The 19849-nt window shown below is 43.2% G+C and overlaps 1 protein-coding gene and 1 pseudogene across 1 annotated transcript; both read right to left on the bottom strand.

Moving 5' to 3' along the window:
- Positions 1–1746: 1746 nt before the first annotated feature.
- LOC134340827 (apolipoprotein A-IV-like) lies at positions 1747–5112 on the bottom strand. The gene is made up of 4 exons (XM_063038376.1): positions 4998–5112; positions 4141–4250; positions 3584–3710; positions 1747–2829 (listed from the first exon to the last, which is right to left on the bottom strand). Exons 2-4 carry the CDS (start codon positions 4187–4189, stop codon positions 1929–1931), a joined length of 1077 nt encoding a protein of 358 aa, XP_062894446.1. The 5' UTR covers positions 4190–4250; positions 4998–5112; the 3' UTR covers positions 1747–1928.
- Positions 5113–13166: 8054 nt separating this feature from the next.
- LOC134340743 (apolipoprotein A-IV-like) lies at positions 13167–15506 on the bottom strand (annotated as a pseudogene).
- Between the last annotated feature and the right edge of the window lie 4343 nt (positions 15507–19849).

Below are 19849 nucleotides of genomic sequence, written 5' to 3'. Positions count from 1 at the left end.
GACCTTTTAATTGCACCTAGAGACTTGATTGTTTTGTATTTAATATTTCAATTATACTTGAGTAATCTTGTGTGTGAAAATACATACATATATATATATATATAGTTTGATTTAAGTATTTTGTTCGTTTAAATAATTGTGTTGTTATTATATATGTGTGTGTGTGTGTATATATATAAAATAAAATGATATATGCAGATTGATGAAGTAATCCTGTTCGTTTAAATAATTAATTACGGTTTCATGTAAAAATGCATTAATTGTGACTGTCATCACGCTATCACGTGATACAAGAGCGCCTCGCTTAAAGGCAAAGCGAGAGCTATATTTCGGACTCTGTATCTTTCTTTGAATTACTTCAAGTTTTGAAGTTAGAAAACATAACGGTGCTGATTAGGTATTTTAAAACGAACCCGAGCCCTCTACCAACCTGTTAAGCGCAGCGAACCGTTCAAAATAAAATAAACACAGCAGGTGCACCGTCGAGTGAAAATCCACCCCAACGTGAGGAGAGACGGCCCAATTTAAAGCGAATGCAGCCAGCACGTGCTTTTCGGAAGGGAACGCACGATCGAGGTTTTTTTAAAATGGAGTAAACGGAAGAATTTGGGGATCATAAACTGTGAGTAGCGAGTGATACTACGCATTAAAAAAAATCAGAAATGGCTGGTAGCTTCGGAAAGATTGACGAGTTTGATTACTCAAATGGCTCATGTACTGTTTACTGAACTATTGGGACAGTATTTTGATGCAAATGAAATAGCCAATGAGAAGCGAGTGCCAGTTTTGCTAAATGTATTGGGTTTAAAGGCATACAGTTTTCTTCGACGTTTGACTGCTCCAACCAAACTATCAAGTCTGAGTTTTGCCGCTATTATAAAAGTGATGCAGGAACACTGAGAACCCAGGCCATTGTTTATTGCAGAACACTTTAGATTTCATAAGGAGAATCAAAAAGAAGGGGAGCCCATTTTGGCATGGGTGGCTGAATTGAAGAGACTGCCTTCCATGATGGGCTTAATGATGCACTGAGAGATTGCTTAGTTTGTGTAATCTTAAAAGAAAGTATTCCTCAGCAGCTCCTAACTGAGGCGCAGCTTACATTCCAATGAGCAGTGGAAATCACTGTTTCATTGGAAACCGCAGAAATACAATTGAGTTGCAGTCAGGAATGAAAGTGGGCATGAAGAATACTGAGATGCTGCAGTTGAAAACAGCCTGGCTGACCAAATTATGTTATTGTGGCAGTGGAATAGTTGAGAAGGCAAATAAATCAGCCATGATTGAATGCTGAAGCAGATTTGATGTGCCAAATGGCCTAATTCTGTTCCTATGTCTTACGGATCTTGCACTGCAGACATTAAAGTTAGCAGGTTCAGTGGCCTGATGAAATGACCTGTTCAATAATACATATAGGATTGAAGTTATGTTAGAATCTTTGAAACACTGATTGAATTACTGATGTTAAGTATGGTCGAAAGACTTTATGAAGGCTGTCCAAGCTGCAGAAGGAGCAGATTTCCATCAAAGATATGGCAGAATAGGGCAGGTGTGATTTCAATAAGTATCTCCAAAAATTGCATTGCACCAATGCTTGTCAGAGATATTTGCAGTAATTGGGGAAACGTGTGGGAAAATGGGATGTAGTGTGTTGGATGAATTAGATGAATTGCTTTGTTCTGTGCAGTATGATTTACATAGTTCTAGTGATAACTATTTTCGACCATGTAGTACGGCAAGGAAAACTTCTCAGATATTAAAGTTTTATTGCAGGTATTTTATAGTTCACGCTCCAAAGTTTCAGTATTTGATTTTAATACTTTTCAGTCGAAAAACAATAAATAATTTCGGCATATTACCATTTGAGATAGTAAGAGGACCCCTGAGTCTTGACACACAGTTTGATAGAGCCACACTCTACATCTCAATTAGTTCTGCAGATGCTGCCAGAAGTTGCCCCATAAATTGGTGAGCTGGGTCTGAAGATCCTGCTGAACATTACCTCCATTCAGGACAAGTCTGTCCTGCATCTCCTTCACATTCTGACTGATGATTTGTTTCAGCTGCTCAGTGTAGGGAGCCAGGTTCTGATGGAACTCCTCGATTCCCTGGTTAACGTTGGTGTTGAAATTTTCAATGAATTGGCCCAGGTTCTGGTCCATGTTCTCGTTAAGTTTAGCCTTCAGTTCGACGATGTAAGGGTTCAGCCTTTGGTTCAGAACATCCACATGCTCATTGACTTTTGCCTGGAGCTTCTCGGCATATGGTTCAACCATCTGGGACATTTCTCCAATTTGTTGGTTCATCTTGATCTGGACATCCTTGGCATAGGGGGCCAAGCTATTGCGAAGCTCCTGGACATTCTCATTAAACCTGGAGCGGAATTTTTCAGCTTTGGCAGCCACATTCTGCCTGAAGGTGTCCATGTTTTCATCAATCTTCATCTGGAGCTCCTCAGCATAGGGAGTCAGGACTTCCCTCAGGTTCTCTGTGCTCACTTCCAATCTGGCCTGTAGCTCTTCAGTAAAGGGAGTCAACTTCTGCCGAAGTTCCTCTGCATTCTTACGCAGCTGTTGGCCCAGGTCTTCAGCAAAAGGGGTCAACTTCTGATGAAATTCTTCAATGTTCCTGCTGATCTTCCGATGAACTCCATCAGCAAAGGGAGCAAGTTTCTCCCTCAGGTCTTCCAGCTGTTCTCTTATCTGCTGGCGAAGGCTCTCAATGTCGACTGTCATCTTCTCATGAAGACCATCGGTGTAAGGAGCCAACTTCTGTCGGAGATCCTCAGCATAGTCATTGACAGTCTGCAGATTATCCTGAATAAGGTGACTGGAAAAGAAGAGACAGTTGTTTCTTATTCTCGTTACAGGAAAGAGGTACATTTAGACAGAGCTACGTACAAGGCTGGTTCTGAAACAAATGTACACTGGAAAGGAGAGCTTATAAAGGACATTTTGGATCACAAAATCTTCTAAGGATAACTGTAGATGTTCATTGCAGAGGGACGATGTGAGTCACACAATAGTTTTCATTCAATCTATTATTACCTATCTGTTAAGTTTTGCTGGGTATCTGTTCCACAAGCCCTGATGAGTTTACCCCTTTTATCATTTATTCTCATTCTTGTTTGTTTTTAAACTTGCTGGGGAACCTTCACTTTAATATTACAGCACAGTGGTTATGTTCCTGGTAAAACCAATCTACAAAACCATGACGATTAATCTGAAGTAATGAATTCAGCTCCTCGTGAAAAACACTTACATTAGAGTAGATAAATAATACATCTGGAATTCAAAATATCACTCTTGTTATAGCAGATTGACTGTGTTATTATAGAAGTCCATAATGTCCTTAAGGGAAGGAAATCTGTGTCCATAGTTGAGACTTCACTGGCATCTTAAACTGGTCAATTAACAAATAGAGCTGGACAATAATGTTGGTGAGGATCAGATTCTATAAAATAATTGTAAAGAACCTCGTGGACTGTTGCAGTGCTCCAGTCCTAAGGCATGCCTGGCCAGCTCCTTGCTCAATAGATGTTGCTGATCTATTCTTAGTACCCATTAAAACCCCAAATGCTCACTTGAGTTGCTGTCCGATTTCTGAGCTCTGGATCAGCTCGACACTATCCTGGGCTTCCTCAGTCATTTGGCTGATGTAATTCCAGAAGGCATCTCGAACCTGATCTCCATTGCTCTCAGCCCGACAGCCTATGGGAAGGAAAATTTGAGGTGATCAGAGTAGGAACACAGCAGGAACATTCCACAACATCTACTGTTCATTCAACCAAATGATGCGTAACAAGATTTCACTCTGTATCTTGCTGATCACTCCTCTTTGGGGGTATACTGTAGCTGAATGAGTCGTTGAGTAAAATCCCAGGTCTTTGATTATTTGTAACGGGGACTTAAAACAAACCCAGTAAGGGGAGGAACAAGTTGCACCCAGGAGCTGAGGTGTGGAGGAATGGACAATGCAAGGGGCTCCAGAATTCAGATCAGAGCTAAAATCAGGTGCACATCAGTGAAGTGAAGCTAGTGAGTCCAAGGTCAATCAAGAACCACCTTTGAAGACTGGAAATGGCAATAAAACCCAGTCATCGTCCCAGAATAAGAGAACAGGAATATTTGAATCTCATACCTGTGAGAAAGGCAGCAGCCAGAAGCAGGAGGATTGCTTTGGGAAACATGGTGGTGTTCTCAAATGATACTGAGTATGGCAGATTATTTCTGTATCCCTTTGCAGTCAATCTGTGAAAAGAAATAACGATCAGAGTTAGTCCAGGGTTTAAACCCACATGGAAAATCTACCCGAGTATTACTGCCCCCTTCTGAACTCTATTTGTTATACAAGGAGTCAGCATCCAGCCCTTTGAACCTGTTCAGTTATTGAGATCAAAGCTGATCTTTGAGCTCACCACCATTTTCCTGCACTGTATCAATATCCCTAAGTTCCCATGGCAACCAGATATATATCCATTTCTGCTTTGAATGTGCTCAGTGACTGAGCCCTCCAGACTTCCAAAGTCCTACGGACCTCTAATTTACAATATTCCTTCTTTTTGATGTCCTTAATGGCACACCCCTTGCTCTGAAACTCTGACCCCACCCTGGGATCCTGAACTCTTCAGCCAGAGAAAGTATCCTCTATACATCTAGCCTGTGACGTGTCAATAATAAAACCATAAATCACAGGAGCAGAATTGAGCCTTTTGGCCCATCGAATTTGCTCGTCCATTCAGTCAAAACTGATTTAGTTTCTCTCTCAGCCCCATTCTCTTACATTCTCCCCATAAACTTTGATCCCATACTAATGAAGAACCTATCAAACTCCCAGTTAATTATACCCTGTAACAGTACAGAAACAGAAAGCTGTTCTTTAGTTTCTATGCCTTGACCAATTGCCTGATCAGTGAAGCTGTCCATAGAGAGTAGTTAAAAGGATAAGCAGGCAAGCTCGCTGGGGTGGAGGAAAGTGAGCGTCAGGGCTCCTCTCACCTGTTTCTGCTGTGTTCTTCCAGGAGATCTGTGTGCAGCCCACAGACGCTCACTGTATATAAGGGCACCTTATCAGCAGCTGATAACAAAGTTGGTACATTTGTGTTCGACTCGTGGACTTTCCCTGAAAACCAGGAGAATGTGGAGCTTCCAACAAGAATGTTACTCTGAACTGCTGCCTTCACCATGACTCCAACTCAACCTGAGAGGGCAAATTCCATTCAAGATTAAATTTTCATTCCAAAGGCCATGATTTGTTACCTCTGTAACATTAGATCACTCTATGGACTTGGGGTGAGGTATTTTTAATGACAGGGAGAGTCTGTCATCATTGGCAGCAGGTTAGGTAACCTGAGGACATTGATTCGAGATCATCAGCAAAGGAAGCAGATTGGAGATGTCGGAATAATGAGTTGCTGGCGTCTGGAATGAATCTTGTGGAGTGGATGGAAAGAATCTCCCCTTGCCTCCGCAAATAGATTGAGAGGAAGCAAATTGTAAAGCCATGTGGAAAGTGTGATGATTGGAATTAATTCCTTAGACAGAAATGCTGGGCCTAACAAGGACCTGTCTGAGATAAAAGAATCTATGATTTTGTATCGTTTTACCTGCTAAGGCCTTAAAAGTTCTCCATGTGAACATATTCACACAAGACAATCACTGTTGCTTAAACCTGCGACCTCATGGTCACAGAGTCACACAGCACAGAAACAGGCCTTTGGCCAATGGAGTCCTTGACAAACAACAGCCTACATTAACACTATATTAACTGCATTTTTAAATTCTTCCCACATTCCATTCAAATCTCCCCATATCCTAACCGTCTATCGGCAATTTACAATGTCCAATAACCTACCAACCTGTCTGACTTTGAGGTGTGTCAGGAAAAGGAGCATTTGAAGAAAACCCACTTTGCTTCATGTACAACGTGCAAACTGCACACAGAGCCCTGAGTCCACTGCGAATCCAATGGGGAAAACAAAGCCCAGTGTCTGTGAATCTACAAGTTCACTGGACGCTGGAGGCCCAGAGGCCTGTCCTGGGGTTGGACAACAGTTTGTTTGTGTGTGTGGGAGGGAGGAACAGGGATTGTTTTGCTGTAGTTGTTTTGTTGCTTGTGTGTTTTGTCTTGCTCTGCCAAGCGTTGTGGGCATGTTGTGTTGGTGTTGGAATGCATAGCGACACTTGCAGGCTGCCGTAGATTGTGTTGGCTGTTAACGGAAATGTCTGTTTTGATCTACACATGATGTATAGATGGATCTGAAGCTGACAGTGCTCAAGGTCAGGGTTGAACCCAGATGGGGACACTGTGGGACAGTAGCTCCACTCGATGCAGAGTTGACCTGTGAATACTGTGTCAAGTGGCTGATGCCTGTTGTGAGTTATTGGCAAGGCTGCAAAAGTATGGGACGTGACACTAAATGAGTTTGGGGAAACTGAAAATGTGGCACTGCGTCCAGACATCAAATTACATGAACAGGTTGTTCAGGTAAATGATACTTGAGGAAAATGGTAGACTGGAGTATGGCTGGATATATTGGAAGGTTAAATTGTGACAAGACGCAGGATTGTTTAATGCATACTTGAAGCAAATGGAGATTTTTTTCCCCCTGCGGTAATGATATTATAGTGCAGTGGAAAGAGGAGAAAATGAGCAGAACAGGGCGATTTACTCAAGAAAGAAAACTAGTATGTAGAAATTAATTTGAACAGTGGTATTTCATTTATTGGTAAGTATTTGATCTACTCACTGAGGCAGTTACGATATTAGGCACTCACTTTAATCCAGTGCCTTCAGAAACTGTCTAAAGCTATAAATCTGGTAACTAAAACTAAGAGCCAATCGAAGGAAGGAATTGGAGAAATCATCACTGAATGGAATAACCTGCAAATTGCTAATTGTGGGATCCTCTGAGATTTAGCAGTTATCTGTACACTTACACTTGATCTCACTCAGGCTCACACTGAATATCATGTGTAAAATTAGCATTTCTGTGAAAAAACTATCAAAAACCACGAGGGAATTTTGTTCTTTGCTAGATGCAGACTGAATATCATGTGTAAAATTAGCATTTCTGTGAAAAAACTATCAAAAACCACGAGGGAATTTTGTTCTTTGCTAGATGCAGATATGAATGCATGTACTGCATGTAAACCAACTGACTGGGCAAAGTAAGTATCTTTTTCAGTGGGACTTGGTTATGTGAAAGTCAGGAAGCCACAGTACTGTTGTCAAGGCAACCATTCAGATCAAATACACATTCAAGTCAGCTTATTGCTTGAACTGAACAAAGTGGGACACATGGTACAAGTCTGCAAGTTGATAAACTGATAAAGTGCCACATCAAATATTACTGTGAAAATAAAATTTACTGACAGAAGAGGTAATGTTTCATATAGAAAACAGGATAGTTAACAGAAAAAGCCAAGAGTTCGCATAAATGGTACTTTTCTGGTCAGAAGGATGAGATGGCTTGTGTGTCTCAGTGTGTCTTAAAACGAGTACAACTGGCCTGGATAAAGTTACGGTGTTAAATTTGTCAGTGACACAACTGGTGTGAAAGCAAGTTGTGAAGAGGATGTAAGAGGTGACAAAATGTATGGTGGAAATTGTCCTTTTTAGTAGGAAAAATAAAAGATATGCAGTACACGATGTAATTGGTGGGTTTTGGTGATACAGAAGGATCTTGGTGTCCTACAGCATGGATCAGAAAAGATGAAAATAAAGCTACAGCCAGTAAATAAGAACATAGAAATCTACAGCACATTACAGGCCCTTCAGCCCATAATGTTGTGCCGACCACGTAATCTACTCTTGAAACTGCCTAGGATTACCATAGCCCGCTATTTCTCTCAGCTCCATGTACCTAAGAGTCTCTTGAAACACCCTATTGTATCTGCCTCCACCACCGTCGCTGACGGAGTGCATTCCACACACCTACCACTCTGTGTGGAAAAACTTGCCCCTGACATTCCCTCTGTACCTACTTCCAAGCACCTTAAAACTATGCCCCTCGTGCTAGTCATTTCAGCCCTGAGGAAAATCCTCTGGCTATCCACACGATCAATGCCTCTTATCATCTTATACACCTGAGAAAGCTCATAAAATGGAGTATTATTTATTGTCAGAGGGGTTACATTCACTAGTGGGCAGATTATTCTTCAGTTCGATGGGGTATGAGTGAGACCACATCTGGAATGGTGTGAATAGTTCAATTAAACAAGGACAGGAGCTGCTCAGTGGAGACAATATCTGAAATAGGTGGGTTGTCTCATGAGGAAAGACTGAACCGGTTATCTTTTGTGTGTGCACTTTAGAAAACTGGGAGGTGGCCTGATTGAAACATATAAGGGATCTTGACAGGATAAATGGGAGAGGATATTTTTGCCTTGTGGGATATCTGGAACTGGAATTAGTGTTAGAATAAGGGTTTTGTCTTAGCAGATTTTGAATCTTTAGAGTTCTCTTCTTCAAATAGTGGTTGCTGCCAATTGCCTCTGGTTTGCTGTGGGCCACTGTGGGTTGTGCTGCACTAACGCGGGCCGCTGTGAGATCGATGGTAGCTGTTGCTGCCCCCAACGCGTCTGCATCCTGGAGCTTCCCTGGCGGAGACTGTGGCTTCTGCACGGAGGTAGGGAGTTGCCCCTGGCACATCCACACATGCCCTCCCCCCCCCCCCCAGTGGGACAGCAGGTCCAGCCAATTATGCAGGACTCCTAGAAGTCAGCTGGCCACACCTCATGCTTCACTGTGTTTTTCCCCACTGCGATGCACAGCCACCTCTTTCTTCACATCGCTGCACAGTCACCTGTGACCGTAGCCAGCTGGACCGCCATCGTTGTACACGCAGGCAGGATTGGCTGGTCCCTGCTGGGGAGGACTCCGGGACAGATGATGGTGCTGGTTGACTCCGTGCCTACTGATGCACGGCATCTGATGCCCTCCACCACGCAGTCCACGTACAAGCCATGCTCCTCATCCAAATGGCCCACCCGGAGAGGCAACAACGGAAGGATTCTGCTGGAAGTCTCAGGTATTGCCACCCACTTGGCATTTCCCATTGGCTGCACTGGGCTGCGGTGTGGCGCTGGTGCTGGGCAATTCCTGGCCACGTGGCCTGCTTTGCCACATTGGTAGCAGAGATTGTTCCGTGGCCTATGGCAGGGTCTGCACAGCGCTGGTTATACCTGTCTCACTGGCTCCTGCTTGTCTGTTTCCTCCTCTGACTTGGTGACAGAAGCCTGGGCTCGTGGTGTGCGGGGTGATGCTGGAACACTTTGGGGGCTAAAATTGGTTTTGCCCTCTCTGCCTTTGCTGGTGCCTTGCTTCTGAATGCACTTGGGTATCAGCACCTTTAGAAAGGTGTGAAGGGCAAGCTCTTTCTGGGTTGCAGGAGGGAACTGGGGGTAGTCATGCCAAGCACAGTGGTGGAGATCTGCTGCAAGTGCCCCCAGGCTTTCTCTCACATGGTTCTGCCTGCTGCCCAGTTCTTCCCTCAATGCTTCCTCCAATGGCCTCAGCTCGAAGCACCATGATAAGGGCCCTGTAGTTACGCTGCTCAGCCGATATTAGGTCGAGAAGGGCCTGCAGGGCATCCCCTCCAGTGCCAGGGCAAGGTGTACTGTCGTCTTGATGGGGCTCCATCTGCTGTGCCATGTCGTAAGTTTCACTTGCGCCATGTAAGGCTCCAAGCGGCTGGTACCATTGTATCTGGGAGCTTCATGATGGACCTTGTGGTGTGAACTCCTGAGGCCATTTGGTTGTCCTCTTGTTCCAGGGGCATCGGTGGTGCCTGCCATATTGCCCGTCCTTCCATGGCTGCGACGTCTTGGGTTCTGCATGGGCTGAGAGTGAGGCAGGTGATATGCTCCACTGTGTGCCCCAGAGTTTGGAGCCTGGGTACGCTCGCCCCATCGGGGATCCTTGGAAAAGCACCATGCTCGGTTCCCAAGTCCTCCCTCTGGGTCTGCGTCCCGTCTTCGAGAGCCTGGTCTGAGGGTGCGGGAGAGGCATACTACTCGGTCCTTCGACTTATTCCCCAGATTTTAAGGCGTTCTATTTGACGTCGTAGTTCTTCAATCTCGCCGTCAATTTCTAATCCCACTCCTGACACCAGCGAGGTGAGCATTCGGTCCATGATGACAGATGAGAAATGCTCAACTACCAGTTTTATTGTGACAAGCACAAAAACTGACCAGGCACTATGGCCCGGGGAGAGAAGCCACTCAATCACACACAGACAGGGGAGGTGATTATTACAAACCTTGGTTACTGTCAGGGTGACCCACAAACGCACATTAGAATAACCCGAGCTGAAAGGTAACAATAAATTAACTTGAACATCCCACTATAATCCCACGAAAGCATTTTAAACAAGTACAATAAATAGTGCTGGCTGCTAGGAGTTCTGGCCAGGACCACATGCCCCCTCCACCCACCACGACCAGAGCGCGACAATATATTTAACAGAACACTATGAGTACTAATGATAACATTCCACCACCGTCCCACAGAAAGGACGTAAACATATGAAGCAGTCACAGAGGTGTAGTCTGCTCAATACTGAAATGAGTGACTAAGAAATAGTAACCTTCCCAAATCTAAAAAACTTTGGAAAATTAAAACCATTGTATCAATTCTCACTTGCCACTTCTTTCAAGACTCTTGACAGAACCAGATCATTTCAGCTTTGAGAAGAGAAGCTTGGGTTGTTTTCTTTGGGAATTGACTGAGGGGTGTAAAATTATGAGGATCTACAGTAAAGAGGTAGGACCGAATTTTTTTTTTTTCCTTTTTTTTTCTTCAAAGAGCAACAAAAGCCAAGTGGCATAGAGGGGAGATGAGAAATGGTTTTCACCTCGAGGGTGTTAAGTGTCTCGAACTCGCTGTCCAAAAGGGTAACAGAAGGAGAAACCCTCTTTATATTGAAAAACTACTTGATTTACACTGGCGAGTGTTATGGACCTTCTCTCTAGGATTAGGCTGCTTCACAATGTTTTGGCTACAACAGAACGGCCTGGGAGAATTAACAGGATATTATTGCCTGAGTCTGTCCTTAGCTTTGGCACAAGTGAGTTGAGACGTCAAACTGTGATCACATTTATGACTGCAGAAATCCCAATCTGACCTTCTAAGTCTTAAATTAACCGTCACTATGGGCTTGTGCCCTTTCTACCTTCAACTCATGTGGCTGAGTCGTGACCAGTGTCATGGACTTGGCTCTGGGCAACTTGCCTGAAGAATTATTCTGTTCTCTGGTGCTCAAAGCTGAACACCACTTAAAATCAATGATGTATTTAGGGTGGGAACCCATGACTCTGATATAGCAGTAGATATGGAAAATTCCACTGACGTGGAAGTAGAAGCTCCAGGTTCAAACCCGGCAAAGTACCGAGGGAAAAACCAAAGTTATAAGCCTGAAGGTAGAAGTAGGGGCTCAAAATAGTCATGGGAGTCCAAAGGAATCATGAAGACACGGGTTACCAGGGTGAGAAATCTGTGCAAGTCTGGAAGTTGAGGTCTGAAGGTCAAACCTATGATCAGTGTCCTGTGAAGTCTGAAGTTGGAGGCCCGATGCCTGTGAGTCTGAGAATCCAGAGACAAGGCCTGGAGGCCCAAGGGTGAACTACTCTGGGTTTGGAGGCCTGTCAGGGTGTGTGAATGGGTGAATGGATAGAAAAGGGGTTTGTTTTGTTGCTATTGTCTCTTCTAATTTGCTGTCGTTGCTCCTTGTGTTATTTATTGGAACATATTGGGCCAGTAATGTTTGTGATGGAATGTGTGGAAACAATTGCGGGCTGCCTCAGCACACCCTTGGGTTGTGTTCATTGTTAACACAAATGTGATAAATAAATCTGAATCTGTATCTGTCTCGCTTGAAATGACTTCTTTTCTGCTCCACTGGATTATCTGCATCCTTAAACTCTCTGTTTGCACTTGCTCCAATTCCATCGATTCTCACTCTCTGATCTTTTAATTGCACCTAGACACCTTATTCCTTGCGCTGAGCATAAACTCTCGTTCCCACTGTCCAGTACCTGATCGTAGTTATCTTCAGGCTTTAAACAAGCTTGTAATAAGCAGCTGGCATGAATGGGTAAGTGTTCATCAGAGATCCACAGTCACCTGCACAGAACATATGGTCATAATATCAGGTACCCAAACATGGTTCTGGTGTGGTGTGGGACAGTGTGTATACAGATATGGTGTGTATGTATGGGTTTGGGCCCTGTATTTAGAAAAGGATGTGCTGGCAGTTGGAGAGGGTCCTGAGGAGGTTCACAAGAATGATCCTGGGAATGAAAGTGCTAACATATGAGGAGCGTTTGATGGCTTTGGACCTGTACTCACTGGAGTTCAGAAGATTGCGGGGGAATTTGATTGAAATCTAACAAATATTGCAAGACTTAAAGGGAGTGCTTCTGAAGTGGATGTTTCCAATTGTCGAAGACTCTAGAACCAAAGGGCACAGACTCAGAATAGAAGGACATCCCTTTAGAACAGAGATGAGGAGGAATATCTTCAGCCATAGGGTGGTTAATCTGTGGAATTCATTACCACATGCAGGTATGGAGGCCAAGTAATTGGGAATATTTAAAGTGGAGGTAGGTCAATTCTTTATTAGTAGCTGTGTCAAAGGTTTCAGGGAGAAGGCAGGAGAATCAGGTGAGAAGGCAAATAAATCAGCCATGATTGAATGATGAAGCAGATTTGATGTGCCAAGTGGCCTAATTCTGTTCCTATGTCTTACGGATCTTGCACTGCAGACATTAAAGTTAGCAGGTTCAGTGGCCTGATGAAATGACCTGTTCAATAATACATATAGGATTGAAGTTATGTTAGAATCTTTGAAACACTGATTGAATTACTGATGTTAAGTATGGTCGAAAGACTTTATGAAGGCTGTCCAAGCTGCAGAAGGAGCAGATTTCCATCAAAGATATGTCAGAATAGGGCAGGTGTGATTTCAATAAGTATCTCCAAAAATTGCATTGCACCAATGCTTGTCAGAGATATTTGCAGTAATTGGGGAAACGTGTGGGAAAATGGGATGTAGTGTGTTGGATGAATTAGATGAATTGCTTTGTTCTGTGCAGTATGATTTACATAGTTCTAGTGATAACTATTTTCGACCATGTAGTACGGCAAGGAAAACTTCTCAGATATTAAAGTTTTATTGCAGGTATTTTATAGTTCACGCTCCAAAGTTTCAGTATTTGATTTTAATACTTTTCAGTCAAAAAACAATAAATAATTTCGGCATATTACCATTTGAGATAGTAAGAGGACCCCTGAGTCTTGACACACAGTTTGATAGAGCCACATTCTACATCTCAATTAGTTCTGCAGATGCTGCCAGAAGTTGCCCCATAAATTGGTGAGCTGGGTCTGAAGATCCTGCTGAACATTACCTCCACCCAGGACAAGTCTCTCCTGCATCTCCTTCACATTCTGACTGATGATTTGTTTCAGCTGCTCAGTGTAGGGAGCCAGGTTCTGATGGAACTCCTCGATTCCCTGGTTAACGTTGGTGTTGAAATTTTCAATGAATGGGCCCAGGTTCTGGTCCATGTTCTCGTTAAGTTTAGCCTTCAGTTCGACGATGTAAGGGTTCAGCCTTTGGTTCAGAACATCCACATGCTCATTGACTTTTGCCTGGAGCTTCTCGGCATATGGTTCAACCATCTGGGACATTTCTCCAATTTGTTGGTTCATCTTGATCTGGACATCCTTGGCATAGGGGGCCAAGCTATTGCGAAGCTCCTGGACATTCTTATTAAACCTGGAGCGGAATTCAGCAGCTTTGGCAGCCACATCCTGCCTGAGGGTGTCCATGTTTTCATCAATCTTCATCTGGAGCTCCTCAGCGTAGGGAGTCAGGACTTCCCTCAGGTTCTCTGTGCTCACTTCCAATCTGGCCTGTAGCTCTTCAGTAAAGGGAGTCAACTTCTGCCCAAGTTCCTCTGCATTCTTACGCAGCTGTTGGCCCAGGTCTTCAGCAAAAGTGGTCAACTTCTGATGAAATTCTTCAATGTTCCTGCTGATCTTCTGATGAACTCCATCAGCAGATGGAGCAAGTTTCTCCCTCAGGTCTTCCAGCTGTTCTCTTATCTGCTGGCGAAGGCTCTCAATGTCTACTGTCATCTTCTCATGAAGACCATCGGTGTAAGGAGCCAACTTCTGTCGGAGATCCTCAGCATAGTCATTGACGGCCTGCAGATTATCCTGAATAAGGTGACTGGAAAAGAAGAGACAGTTGTTTCTTATTCTCGTTACAGGAAAGAGATACATTTAGACAGAGCACCTTGCAAGTCCAATTGTCAAACATACCATGCAGAAGATTGGATGGTTTACAATAAGAAAGACATTGGGATCAGAATACCTTTTGGAATTAATTGCACATGTTCTTTAGTAACACAGGACAGGATGCAACTACAGTCATGTACAGACATGGGAAATGTTGGCCTAAATAGATCTGTGTTGAGGAAGTGGCAGATATCAGATACAGCCTTGGTATGGTTGAAGGCTTGTATCTGATATCTGCTACTTCCTGCACACAGATCTATTTAGATCTACATTTTCCATGTCTGTACATGACTGTAGTTTAAATAAACTGTAGCTGCATCTGGCTTCACATAAAGCTGTTCCTATGCCTGAAGGTATACCTGCTTATACACATAGCTATATGCATTGATCTGATTTCATTACACGAATAAACGTTACTTTGCTGAGATACTTTCAGCATGTGCCAGAAGCAACATCTGTTATTTCAAACACCAGCCTCATTGCTATTTGATCTCAAACTGGCAGAGAAAGCCCTATTTTAGCTTTTCGGTCAATATTTTCCTGTACTGCTATGTCCAGGTGTGTCCCAGCTAGCACAACTTCTGTAACTATTCCTAATATTGCTGACACTCACTTGACTTGTTGGCTGATTTCTGAGCCTTCATTTAGGTCATTGTTGGTCAATTGGCTGATGTAATCCCAGAATGCATCTCGAATCTACTATCTATTGAGTTCAGCTTGGGAACCTGTATGAAAGAAAAGGAATGCAGCATTTCACAGTGGCAACACAGGAACAAGTTCAATATACCTATTATTCATTTAGCAGGCAATCAGTTTGTAAGGCCCATGCAACTTCACCATAACACACTCCGTATTGAAGGGATAATCAGGTACTCCTCTCAGGAGATGAGGTTAGATGATTTTAGAGTAAAATAATTTGTCTTTTGGGACCTGGTTTAAAATCTTTCCAGACTGAGTGTCGAATCAAGTCTTTCACCAAAGAGGAACCAAATTGTAGAACCAATGGTTGCTAAGCTCAGACCTTGACCTTAAAATTGGGCTCAACAGTTGTGTGCACATCTGGTGTCCAAGGTGCGCAAGCTCAAGAGAAACACTAAACACCTAACAGTGTAAAAAATATTTAAAACAAAGGATTAGATATAGAATCTCATACCTGTCATGAAAATAGCAGCAGCTAATACAAGGATCATCCCTTGATTCATGATGGATTTCACACACTAAGTAGAATTCCTGCTCTCTTTTCAAAAATTCTGTGAAAAAAAAATGAAAAGATTTAGATCAATATTCAACACCTATTCCTTCATCAACAGTTATTCATTTTTAAGTGGAACATTTTCTCACTGATAAATGAGAACCCTGACTTGTATAAATGGCATCCCGTGTATTCTTATCTCCCACTGCATACTGTAGCAGACAATTGTACCCTGCCACACAATTGAAAACAGAAAGCTGAATTCTTGACACAGTACATTTGACTTTATGCAAAGACATTTGCTGAACAGATGCACAGCTAAGTGTGCATACACTGTGCCCCTTAATTAGACCCCATCACACAGATGGTGTATCCAGGGCTTCTCTCACCTTCCTCTTCTCTTGAAGCTGTGTCTCAGACCACAGACCTGCCTGTTTTTAAAGGTACTTTATCAGCAGTTGATGACCAGTTAGTCTGCTTCAGTTGGTGGACTTTCCCTGCCACCCAAGACAAAGTGGAGCTTCCAACCACACTGTCACTCTGAACTGTGATGTGTTTCCTTCAATATGTCTCCATCTCAATTGACAGGGGCAAACTCCAATCAAATGGCATGTCTCCGTACAAAGGCCGTACTTTGATAACATGCAACAGTTGAATATTCTATGTATTTTGATAGAGTAAGTGTGTTTGGTGATAATTAAATAAGAACCAAAGAAAGATGAGGGGAATTAAGGCAGTGAATATAATGATCGAAAGATTCAGCTACAATCATTCTAACAAGTATGTAATCCCTGTTGCCTAATGTACTTCCAGTAGGATTGTATAAGGCCTATAATTAATGCTTCTTCTGAATTTTCAGTATTTTGATGCTTACCAGTTCAGTTCAATCCAGATTGTCCCCAGATTAGGGTGGTTTCCAAACAATTTGCAAGTTAGAAATGCAGTTCCCACTCAGCAGAAGATGGGAAGCTGGAGAGGACCTGTATTCCTCCAGTTAGCAGTTAGTAATGTATACAATTTGGCTAGAGTAAGATTTCCTGTACAATGAACCAGATATGTTCCTTAAGTCATAGGCTCACACAATACAGAAACAGCCCACTCAGACTGACATGTCCATGCCAACATGGTGCTTATCTAAACAAGTACTATGGGGTGGCATGGTAGTATAATGGTTAGCATAATGCTTTGCAGTACCTGTGACCTGGGTTCAATTCCTGCCACTGCCTGTACAGAGTTTGTATGTCCCCTCCTCCTGCGTGACCACGTGGATTTTCCCCGTGTGCTCTAGTTTCATTTCATCCCACAGTCCAAAGATGTACCGGTTGGTAGGTTAGTTGGTCATTGTAAATAGTCCCATTATTAGGCTACAGTTAAATCAGGGAATAGCTGGGAAGTGTACCTTGAAGGGCCAGAAGTGCTGTTCTGAGCTGTATCTCAATAGATTAAAAAAAAATACCCACATATGGTCTGTAGCCATCTATGCCTTGGTCAAAACAATGTTCCACACACCAATAATACAGTTTTGCTTTCATTCATCAATACGCATTTGAACAAATTTTTAAAAATGTTGAATACACTTCTTGCTGCACATGGTGGTGGTAGAATTGGTTGAAACAGGGCCGCGACGTGAATGCTTCTACCTTGGCCTCATCGAAATTCTAACTGGAGAGCTGAGCAAAGTAGTAGTGACCTCAGTGTACAAGCTCACCTTGCCTTGTGAAAAGACCGGCTGGCCAGTCTCAAACAACCCCCAACGATGGAAATTCCACCGGATGAAAGCCTTCCCCCAGGAGCTGATTGCAACTAGGCAACCTGGAAGTGCCGTAACAGACTTAGGACTGGTGTAGGTTGTTCAAAGGTGTCACTAAGGGGCTATACAACCAGCCCGACAATTTGTGAATGTGGAACTGAGCCACAAACTATTCAACATCTCTTGCAATGCCCATTGCTAGAGAAACCCTGTACTGTTGCAGATCTTGCCGAATTCAACAACAAGGCGCAAAAATGTGTCTAGTTCTGGCTGGGCCATGTATAGACAGTCCGTGGACATAAGAAGATGATTTGAACAAATTCAGGCTGGTTTAATGTTTAGGGGTGGCATGGCAGTGTCGTAGTTAGCGTAATGCTATTATAGTGTCAGCGACCCAAACTCAATGCCACTGTTGTATGTTCTCAACGTGACGGTGTGGGTTTCCTCCCACATTCCAAAAACATACAGGTTTGTAGATTAGTTCGTCGCATGGGTGTAATTTGGGTGGCACAGGCTTGTTGGGCCAGAACGGCCTGTTACCGTGCTGTATCTCTAAGTAAATAAATAAAAATGTAAATTAGGAATAAGAGCAAGCCACTTGGCTGCTCAAGCCATTTCTGCTATTTAATGAGATCGAGGTTGAAACTTCTCCACCTCAGCTCCACATTCCCACTTATACCTAGTTAATTTTGTTCCCTTCGTTTATCAAATATTGATCTACATTTGCCTTACAAATATTCATAGACTCTGTTACCACTGCCCTTTGACAAAACTTATAACCCTTTCAGAGAAAAGAACTTCATTGCATTGATGTTTTAAATGCAGAATCCTTTTTTTTTTTAGCAGTGACTCTGAGTTCCAGATTGTCCCACTAGAGGTAACCTCTCCATGGCCACTCTCAGAATCTTACAAGTTTAAATCAAGACTCCTCATTCTTCTGATAAGACTTAGCATGCCCCATCTTTCCGACTAAGCCAACTTGCCATTCCAGATGATAATTCACTAAACTGCTACAAATGTATTCACATTGTTCCTCAAATAAGAACATTAATAGCACACATAATACTCAACACGTGGTCTCACCAATACTCCAATGGAAGTATAATTATTCTACTTTTGAATTCTGTTCAAGCGCTCTACTGCACTTGCAACAAAGGCCCAAGGCAATAACATTCTGTTAATGATAACTTTATGTTACCCTTGCATACGAGTCATTCACTGGGATACCCCGATACCACAACACCTCGAGACTGCAACACCTCAGAGCTTTGCAATATATCACCACTTTTGTTTCACCCCTTTCTTGTTTCCACCTCTCACCAATCAGCCTTTGTCTCAGCCCTACCTCCCACTTCTCCATACTGGCCATCTTACCTCTACACTCTCAGTTTTGACCCAAGATGTTGACCACCCCTTTTCCTCCAAGATTATGCTTGATTTGTTGAGTTTCTCAGCAGTCTACTTTTTGCACCAGATCCCAGCATCTGCAGTTCTCCCGTGTCTCCCTACAAACACATTACTTGCCACATCTTGCAAATCAGAAAACAATATGGTCAGCAAATACTCTATCTATACATCATGGTTACTATTTTTGTTAATAGTCTTCTGGAAACCTTAGTACAAGTTTAGTCTTTTTCTCTTCTTGTCAACAGTCTTTTTTTTCAGCCAAGGTCAGAATAGAGCAATTTGCTATTTGTGGGAACTTCCTGTGTGAGAGGTGGGTGCTGAATTCCTCCAATTTACTTCAGGCCTGAACTTGAAAGGAAATACCTCAGATGCCAAACATCTTTTGAAACACCCTAAGGTGATAAGGTGCACCCCTGCTTCAGTTGCTCTTTAAATGCAGGGACTAATTGCATTAAGTAGTTGGCAGCCGTCAATCCCAGGAGATGATGGGTTTGTGCCTCTGGTAGACTGTATCCTCTCCAGGGCGCAAGCCTGGGCAGGAAGATTTGAAGAACTGGCTGTTGCCAATGCAGTGGGTTCCCCCTCTCCACGTCACTGATATAGTCCAAGGGAAGGGCAAGCACCAATACAGCTTGGCACCAGTGTCGTCACAGGTTTCCAGAGTGAAGTTGTAAACAACATCAAACTGCCTTAGGGACCCCGGCTCCGGATTTCTTCCTTGGGGTTTACTCCTGAAGCTATTCCCATGGGTGGGTCTGGCCGCAAGGCAGTGGAAGTTTAAAATCAGAGTTTTCCTTCTCCCAGGTGTGCTGCTGTCCAAGGCTGATGAGCCCCACCTGCCCAAAGCAACTAGTTTTGAGGGGCCAGTGGTCCACCTTTACCCCTTCTCTTGTCAGTAGAAACAGTTTTGCCGGGCCTAGTAGCTAAGCCACATGTGAAGGCCAAGAGATGGACTTGGTTGTCAGAGGCTGTTAAGAGTCGCATGCCATTTGGAGCACTTCATAGGTAGTGGGAGCTTATCCTCACTACCATCCCTGGCTATGACAATCTTAGAAACCAATTGCATTAAAATGTTAATCAAATCAGTGCAGGTGAGCAAGAGGATATTTTTATATTATAAACTCAGAAGAAATAGACGCAGGACTCACATTGTTCAATAAGGCTGAGCTAATCTTTTACCTCAGTACTGCTTGTCA

The sequence above is a fragment of the Mobula hypostoma genome, chromosome X2, assembly GCF_963921235.1.
Source record: "Mobula hypostoma chromosome X2, sMobHyp1.1, whole genome shotgun sequence".
In the NCBI taxonomy this organism is placed as follows: Eukaryota; Metazoa; Chordata; class Chondrichthyes; order Myliobatiformes; family Myliobatidae; genus Mobula; species Mobula hypostoma.
Note: the sequence above shows the minus strand (reverse complement) of the source record. Positions and strands in the feature narration are given on the sequence as shown.

Bases quoted from the DNA above. Each gene is read 5' to 3' on its own strand.
- LOC134340827 (XM_063038376.1), bottom strand. From the start codon at position 4,189: ATGTTTCCCAAAGCAATCCTCCTGCTTCTGGCTGCTGCCTTTCTCACA. The intron at 3,711-4,140 runs GTATGAGATTCA...TCCTTCCCATAG, and splicing joins GGCTGCTGCCTTTCTCACAG to GCTGTCGGGCTGAGAGCAAT. The intron at 2,830-3,583 runs GTGAGCATTTGG...CTTCTTTTCCAG, and splicing joins GAAATCGGACAGCAACTCAA to TCACCTTATTCAGGATAATC.